The sequence below is a fragment of the Argopecten irradians genome, chromosome 13, assembly GCF_041381155.1.
Source record: "Argopecten irradians isolate NY chromosome 13, Ai_NY, whole genome shotgun sequence".
Lineage (NCBI taxonomy): Eukaryota > Metazoa > Mollusca > Bivalvia > Pectinida > Pectinidae > Argopecten > Argopecten irradians.
In genome coordinates, this window is record NC_091146.1 from 10,454,013 (window position 1) to 10,463,971 (window position 9,959).

Consider the following 9,959-nt stretch of genomic DNA (forward strand, 5'->3'; position numbering starts at 1 on the left):
TTAACGAACCTCTTGACCAACAAAATCAATTCGTTATAAGCATAGTTCGTTATACATACATTACAAATCTCTTATATGAACTCTTCACAATGGACAAAAATATTAAGTTATAACCATGAATTCGTTGGAAGCGTGTTCAATATAAACGTGGTTTACTATAGAACACATGAAATGAATTGAATAAGGCTGTTTATTAATAATAATCGACGGTATATGTTGTTTGTTATAAAACATTACAAATAGTTTGACATCAACATTCAAACGACTTGGGTGTGGAAGAAAATCCACCATTAAAATAACAAATGTACATGCACGTTTTACAAATCATGACAGTAGATTGTACGAACTACATAAAACCATGTAAAAAGTCTTATCCGCTGATTTATGACAATAATTTGAATACATATATAGATGTAACCCTAACACATTGGTACCTTTAGACTAGAGTTGGTATACTGAGCTGGTTGTGCTCTGTATTGTGTAGTGTCAGGTACTGGATACTCGGGATCATCATGAGAACCATACTCGATACTCCATTACTGACAGAGTAATGTACAGAGCTGGTTGTGGTCTGTATTGTGTAGTGTCAGGTACTGGATACTCGGGATCATCATGAGAACCATACTCGATACTCCATTACTGACAGACAGTTCCAGAGAAAACATCTTACCAATCACAGGCCGGCACAGACTTATTTTGATGACTACAGAGAGAGCGCCAATCACAGGCCGGCACAGACTTACTTTGATGACTACAGAGAGAGCGACGCCTAACTATAAAGCCACACAGTCAACCACAGTGCATCGTTATAAATTCTTTTGATGTACAACAAATGAATAAATTACTTTATCTGATCTGTTGCCTCGAGTTTTACTATGATATAGTCCAGGAGTGGATATTACGTTAGTAATAGTAACCCCTGGGGTATCGAGGACGTCTATCATAAATGTCTGTGTTGATATGATTTTTCCTTGGAGGTATACATTTAGATAAGTCCATGGTTTCCATGCTAACTTTAGCCAATAATCTCCACGGATTGTAGATAAAATCAATGTGGTATCAGAATGTATGATGAAATCCGTGTTAGAGCAATTTGTTTTAATTGTTTTATTGAGCAGGCGTAGAAACAACAAAGGCATGACATTCTCATTTATTTACCCAGATTTCCTTTGCACATTACATTTTAAAATGGCATTACCATTACATAATTTTGCAATGTAATTAATTAAATCACCATTACTTTGACAATGTAATTAAATAAATTACACATTACATTTAGTTAATACTAAACAACACACAACTTGCAGGTATATCATGTACTGCTCAGTATGAATCCTTGATTTGTCAATATGCGCTATTAACCGGCCTTTTGTTTTGCGTTCAGAATGCCCTATCCCGTCCAGTGCTGCTGGTCCTGACTTATCAGACGAGGCTCCACAACGAAAGAGGTTCAGAGTGGTCTCAGAGGAGGAGCTAGACCAACTGTTTGATGCCCGACACTCTAACTCTACTAAAAAGAACACACTATGGGGACTAAAACTATTCCAAGGTAATAAAATAAATAAAGTATAATCTAGGTTGTAAGGGAATACAGTATAGACCCTAGAAAAATACAAGCTGTTACCGTATTCGAATTACGTTAACTTGAATATGTAGTAGAACTCTTGACCAGAATTATAGTTGTTCAGTGGAAGCGAAGTTTATATAATACTTCGAATTAACGAGGTACTTGTATTTTTTATCATATGCATTCAGGAAAAACATTTTTCCATCGAATTAGAAAAAATGATTGCTTTCCTCATTTGCAAGACTGAAACTCTGACAATCGGATTCACCTTGATCTTGCGAAAGTAATTTAACAAATATTGAAATAAATATGCTTTCATATTCATTCGATACCAATCGGAAAGGGTTCTAGAATAACATAATTAGAATTAGAAAAATCATAATTTTGATTCCATAATTTCCAGAATGGAACATTGAAGTGTCTGGAAGTCCTCTCGATATGACAACTGTCAGCGTCCCAGATTTGGCTGAACAGCTCAGAAAATTCTATTGTGGCGCCCGACCTTACAAAAGCAATTCTGAACCATACACTTCCAACACTCTCGTTAACGTTCGCGGGGCTCTCAATAGACATTTGGCAAATATACATAGGACAATAGACATTGTACGAGACAAAGAGTTCAAACATGCTAATGGGGTTTTGGACGGACTGCGCAAACAACGAAATCTTAGTAAGGCAGTTCACTCGCCCTTCATAGAAACAGAGGATCTTCAGCAAATCTTCGCATACCTCAGACAGGCTTGGTCTTCTCCAATCATTCTCCGACAATGTGTTTGGTTCAATTTGTCTTTGTACTTTGTGACGAGGGGGATGGAATTTCACGAGCAGTTGACTCCCCAATCTTTTTCGTTCCAACAAGATGAGTATGGCGAATATGTTGCATTGACGCATGACATTGTAGAAGAGATTCGGGGATGTGCGAAGAAACTACATAATGACAAACGGATGTATAGTTGTCCGGAATCACCTTCTTGTCCAGTAAAAATGCTGAAACTTCTGCTGAAGAAGACTGACTCCAGGGCTACCAGTTTGTTTAACCAGTACAGTAAGGAGTCTTCTATGTCACCCATGACAACAAGCATCTGGTACACCCCGAAGTCTGTGTCCAAACGGACCTTCGCCCGCTTCCTCACTCAAATCTGCAAGGCGGCAAATGTTGACGAGAACTACACTCCACATTGCTTGCGTGCAACTGCAATGCAGTATGTAAACGGACCCAGGTCGGACCCGGGGGACGGAAAAAAGCAGATCAACTGACAGAGTTACAATTGCATGATAAATTGAACACTACATCGGATTCGTTCTATGAAAAACGTCAAAACTCGTAACACACGACCTGTCATTACAAGTATCAATATCTGATGCCACATCAACAAATTGGACGTGACTTCACAAGCTCCAACATTTGCGACGTTAATAGCACCATTAGCCATGACGTCATAATTACCAACAAACGTGATGTTACCGATACCATACGCTATGGTGCCACTTACAAACAATCCCAATTTGTATTCTCGCCCGTGAAAGATGCAAATGACCGACCTGTACCCTGGACAGACAGTAATGTCGGAGCAGTACTAGACTCAGTCAGGACAACACCACCCAGTGGATTTTAATGTGTCAACACCCAGGTTCGGTTCGTCCAATTACGAATCCCCTTAATTCACTAATTTAACATCAGAAACTTTTCACAGGAACTATTTGGTCTTGTCTGGAATTCATCCCAATCACACTGGAAAACTTTCGACAGTTAACACATTATAATTATAAACAGATCAAAGGACGGTGTCGTTGTGTATATAAACTCTGATTTGTGTCATTTGATTTCTGGTAGTAAGTAACAGAACCACACACAAAAAAAAGAATGAAAATTGCTGTCAAAACTGATTTTTTGTGTTCATGTATTCTGACAGGTATTTGATTATTTATTTCAAATTTTAAACTAAATGTTTTTTCGAATTGCTCCTATTGGAATTATCCGTTGCAGTGTTCATTTGTTTTATTTACTTACAATAGGGTTTTAATTGAGCACATGTTGAAAAAGAAACGAATGATACCGTTGTAAAAATTTATGATGAATTTGTGATTTTTGTCGGTTTATCGGTTTAAAATTGTTTTTGTTATAAAGGATGACGTGCTAAGCCTACACATTTCTGTTGGCAAAGGGAACTAAAAAATTTGTTGATTGTTTGATAAAAAGCGACAGTTTGTTTAATAATAATACAAATGTATGTGTTCTTTGTATTATACCTTTTGTATTAGTTTCATTTTCATAGCAATTAAATATGGAAAGAAATTATGTTATAGAGATATGTTATTAAGTTGTATTATGTTATTTATAGTTTCGTATTATTTTTGTTTTGTTTTTGTTTTTGTTAAAATTTCAATTTGTTAAGAATATGTTATTTTGAAATCTGCATAGTCATTATAACAATACTGAAAAAAACTTACTTTTGTTAACGTTTTGAAATAAAGTTAGCTAGAATAAAAAAGTTGTCTTTGTTGTGTATCAAACGCTAGCAAAAACTTAAAAAAAAAGTTTATCAAAACAATCGATATTCAATTGTTTAAAGCCTTGGGTACTACATTTTGTGACTCTCAGGTACAATATCCCTTTCCTGACAAATGGTATTTTTTCTCTATCAAAAACCGGATCAGACGAATTAGTATTTTGCGTCAGTTATTATAGATTCTTACTTAGCACCATCACTACAATTGAAAAGTTTGATCTTCTGATTTTAATTCAAGATAAATATATCAAAAATAATTAATTGTGTTCCGAATAAAATCCATGGCACTTAGCCCTGTATGGAATTAAGTATTGGTTGTACACGCACAAAAAGCAAAATAAATTATTTAATTTGCATTTATGTGTTAATTAGACACATAAATAGAGGTTATAAAATGAGTGGTTGTTGAATATTGAATTTATTTCACACCAGGGAGTTATTTATTAAAAGTTACAAATGACACAAGCTTTAGTTAGTGTCTTTTGTAACTTTAAAGAAATAACTTATGAGTGTGGAATAAATTCAATATTCAACAACCACGAGTAGTGTAAACTGTTTCTACCACAATCATATTCGTTTTTAGCCAATAGAAATACGGTAACGTGTATTTAGCGAAATATGCCAAAAAGGTGTAGTAATATTTTCATCAGCAAAAAGTCACTAACAAGTATTCAAAAAATCAAAGAAGAAATTGATATCAAATTCTTCTAATTGGTTACATCTTTAGGGTTAGATTTTAGTCGTTTAACGCCTAATTGAGTTCAAATATTCATACAAAGTAATTGCTTCCAGAAAATAAAAATCAATTTTGGGCTACATGTATACAAATATAAGCATTTGCACGACACGGCGCCGTCTATATACCGCCAGATAATCATCAAGCCATTACAATCAAGATCAAGTCCGTTTCGGATTCGCTAAATCTACGAAGCTCATCAGTGAAATTCTTGTCCGTCAAGATGTAGTACTTAAGGTCAATTTTACACATGCATGAAAACGTCACGTTTTTTGACACAAAGATCACGACGTATACAGTTTCCAACAGCAGTTCTGGACGTCAAACGTCGATCACAACATAGCATGACGTCGTTTGATTGTTGATGACGTTGGCAAATGATGACGTGAAATCATGAAAAAAGTAGTTCGGTCAAAGTTCACCGTATCATCTAATCAGAATGCGTATTGGAATAAACAAACTTAATCAACAGCTGCATTGTCTTAACTCGATTATACATCAGTTATTGTTCAAATGATGAGTAACGTTTATATATATACTCTTAATGCGTGGAGCAAATATTTAAAAATGTCACACAATTTCAGAACAAAACAGAACTTTACTGAGCACGCTGATTAACACAAAAAAAAACAATACACGGGTAACATACATTTACATATAGATACCACTTAATAATAATAATTGACTTTGTTTTCATTCGATTGCACATAAACATAAGCCAAATAATCTTCTCACATTGGATTGTACAGTATTGACAGCATAATTAATACACACCCAGTAACGGATAATAATTATATCAAATGATACAAAAATCTCACTGACATGTTAAATCTGATCACAGAATATATCATCATATCACAGAATATATCATCATATCACAGAAGGGTAGAAAATTGTTATAAGTGTACACATTAAAGTCATGCAAACATAAAATTTCGTGTTACAATAGGTGATAATGAAATATTTAACACAAATATGAGTCTTAAATACATATATGCCAACATGACAAAATATGAATTTCTAAAAATCAAGATTCAACACATAAGACTTGAATATTGAAATATCATTTGTAGTCCTTACATAAAATCAATACATTCTTCATTCAACCTTCTACGTGATCATGGTATTTTTCTGTCTTTCTTGCTGGAAGGCTATTCCAATGTGCTGGACCATTCAATTTAATGGATTTCTTTTCAATTCGGTAGGTATTTCTTTTGTTCTTCGCTGTTGGTACAGTTTATCGTTTTTGACTTAAGCCATACTGTGTATGGCTTGAGTCATAGGGATTACTTTCAGTAACCTTTCAACTCAGTAATTTAAATACTATTGACCTATGACACGCTAATTTAAATGCCGTTGACTTATACTCTGTACTACATCTCACCCCTCTCCTCTAATTTAAATGCTGTTGACCTATACTGTGTACTATATCCCCCTCCCTACTCCCCCTGTGCCTACATGTGTATAATGACACCTAATACACAGCTAGGTTAGTACTTTAGTACCTTACCTTCCAGCTGACTGCTGTCCACACAATCTATACACACTGGTGACTCCCCCATCTAACTTAAATATATAATCTCTGTTAAAGATCTTGATATCTAAGTCTTATAGACCTAAAAGTTATAATTTAAAAAAGGTAAATTAATCAAAGTTTCTTTCCGTGTACAATAAAAAATGTTTTTGAAAACAGACCTGAGGTAAAAGACAATATAAGGCTGCTATTAAGTGTGCATGGTTTTACTTGCATACATAAGTGAGCAACACAAGAGTGTAGTACAAAAACTTTTTTAATGAATATAAGACTTTTGCTTTCTTTATTTTAAAATCTTTTCTTTCATTTATAAAAATTTTGAATAAGAAGAATGCCAAATAAACATATATATGGTTTTTCTGTAATCAGTTGATTATTGTTGAAATAATTGATATCAAAGTCGGTCACAAGACATTTGACTGCTGATAGAATTTTCATAAAACATACAGTATCTGTTTTCTGGGGAATGGAAATCTGCCTAACAGCTTAATGTTTTTATAATGAATTTGTCATATATTTATCATTAGAAATTTTTTTTTTCACTAATGATAATTTTAATTGTAAAAACAGAATGGTGTATCTTAATGTCATATAATCAACATAGATTGAAACTAAAAGTCATTTTGAATTATATTATGATTTGTAGCAGTATTGCAAAAAATATTACATTTACATCTATGAAACAAGTACATACACTCAGACCATGAAGTCAAATTATGGTCTACAATTTCATTTCTTATGTTTGATTTAATTAAGCTGTACTTTGTATGGTTTGAGTCAAAGGGATTACATCCAGTAACCTTTCAACTATGTAATTTAAATGAGGTTGACTGACGACATGCTAATTTTAATGCACTTGACATATACTATATCTGAGCTATATGGATACATTATTCTTGCCATTATAATACAACAAATCCTGTCCTATAAACTGATATGAAAATTTTCATCTCTTTTTGGGTATAATTTTTCATCTCTTGGTTCCAATAAACATACAAAACAATCAAATTTATGTAAACTAATGTTCGAAACGAAATATGTTCTTTGCATCTCGCTAGCCTATCAAAGATGCATCTTTGGGGTGTCACTATACTTATGGAATCCATATATACATGTGCGGCATGATATTTCTATAATCAATGTAATGGCCTTGAAATTATCTTTTTTGCCTTTTCCTCAAATACATATGAAAATCATATACGAATAAAAAAAACCCACAGAAACTGTATTTTCAGTACATCAAAATAAAATCACTGAATACACTGAATTTAATGAGAAACTGTTTCATGTTTGATACCTTATTATTATTCAAAATATGATTGCAGAATTTACTCTTTGTGTTTATTCTCCATAATGCATGCTTCTTAGATTAATACCACAATCTATTTTTCAGAAATCAGACTGAATTCCATCATTATAATAAAAACGGACACAAACAGTGTTAAATTACTATACTTATGTTGAAATAAAATACCTAAAAAAAGCTTTGATTACCTAATGATGGCTTGAAAAGTATACATGAAAATTAAAATATATTTTGATATTTTCAACATTTACAAAATAATTTGAAATATAGGTGGCTTATGATATTGTGTAAAATACAGATAACCTTGAGTGAGTTCAGGTTGTAAATATTAAGCATTGGCTTTCAGTTGGCATTCATAGTCAATATGAATACCAACTGGAGGGAGGCAAATTTCATGATGCGCTCTAGCTTCATGGACATTGCTAATGATACAAAAAAGCCTTTCAATCAATATCGATTAAATATGCAGGAATGAAAGAAATAATATGCATATGCACGAAGAAGTTATATATAGGATACTATCCAATTGATGTTGTCAGAGTAAATTGAAGATTGCCATAAAGGGATTTAAAGGATATGATAAATACAAGGTACACATAATAACATATCTTGGAGTGACAAATAACATTTTGTTGCCATTTGCTCAAAAGAAAGAGAGAAGGAAATATTTATAAATCATTGACTCATGGTCGACCCTTTTTGTGATTTGCTATTTGTTTATCAATAATCAAATAAATTGTCATTTTATAATAGAGTGCTTGCATTTATAATAAAACACTTTTACCTGGAATTTATAGTTGTCCAACTGGGAATATACATGATGTGTATGAAATGATGTTCATCAATATCAAATTCATTTATCCAAGGAATTGCAATGTCTTTCGATTATTGTATCGCATAATGCATGATCTTTGTTTTGAGTAGAAGGAAATAGAAAATTAACTCTAAAAAGCTGTATGAAAAAAATCTTTACCATTGCATTTTGACAACAATTGATGACCATGCTGTTGTGCATTGAGATTGATCATTTATGTTATAAATGCAAATCAGAAATCTTGATTTGTAACTTTTTTTAGGCTTAAGTATCAGTACGTTCAGTACTTTGATTTTCAAAACATCTTCCGCTTGAATAATCAAGATATATTGTCATCGATAATCACACCTAAAAAGCTTTTCTTTATTGACATTTTGTAACTGACAATGTCCATCTGATATACTTCGTTCATCAGCAAATCTATGTTTCCTTTACATACTGCCAATTAACATGTTCTTTTCTGTGTTTTTTTAATTACATATGTATTAAAATTGACCTATCAGGTTCTAATTTTGTACAGTTTGAAACATTATAAACAAACTTTTACTAGAGTGAAAAACGTTACCGTATCATACTTGTAACTAATACCTTCTATAAATATGTTTAAATCAAATGAAATCAACCCGGGTTTTACAGCATTTTGTGACCATCAGGTAAGGTAGAAATTGGGGATTTTACATGATTGGCGATGTGATAACTTTTATTAATAGAAATATAAGTAAAACTTTAAATTTCGTTTCTATATAAAACAGTAGAAATCTGGCTCTGATGTGACTTTCCGTCTACTGGGACAATCATGCGACGTCATATATAGATTATGACGTCAAGAATACACGAGACATCATAATATTGTTATTACACATGTATCTTACGATATTTATGACATGGCCGTATGACTTGGCTGGACGGGCCAGTTATGTGATAATATCCATATTCTTTTTTGTATTTGGATAGATGGTTCAGCTAAAAATATGGCCGATTCTTTACATATGGCTGTTTACTCACAAAAACTTCATGAAGTTTAATGAGAGAAAAATGAGCCATATCACCACGGTACTTTTTCAATTTTGTTTTTCCATTAACACATTTTACAACAAGTGAATATTTACAAAGTTTCTATGACTATGTGTTAGTATTCGTGCTGTCTATTAGCGTCCATACTCCTATCCTTCATATCAAGATAGGAAAGGATCTTATATAAGTGCAATCACAGTAGTGGGTAGTTATCGATTGTTATGTCTTTATTTTGTGAGCACGATTGACGTCATTTTCTCCGAAAAGTATGACGTTACGCTCGCAAACACATGACGTCACAATCTATACCTACCCGCAAGGGCAGATAACTCTGCAATATGCAAATACAGAATAGCATTGCCCAAGATTAAGCCGTTGGTAGGTCACACGGGAGGATTGTACTATTCCATTACCACAATTATAGACGTTCAAAACATACATAGCGAAACCATATACATGTCAATTCCTATGCAGATAT

At 33.1% G+C, this 9,959-nt stretch overlaps 1 protein-coding gene across 1 annotated transcript in view; it reads left to right on the plus strand.

Moving 5' to 3' along the window:
• The window catches only part of LOC138306316 (uncharacterized), a 49,046-nt gene extending 45,137 nt beyond the window's left edge, over positions 1–3,909 (plus strand). Inside the window, exons 4-5 of the mRNA XM_069246751.1 lie at positions 1,385–1,549; positions 1,971–3,909. Coding sequence (XP_069102852.1) covers positions 1,385–1,549; positions 1,971–2,824 — 1,019 coding nt within the window. The 3' untranslated portion in view covers positions 2,825–3,909. The remainder of the gene's footprint in view (positions 1–1,384; positions 1,550–1,970) is intronic.
• The last annotated feature ends 6,050 nt before the right edge of the window (positions 3,910–9,959 follow it).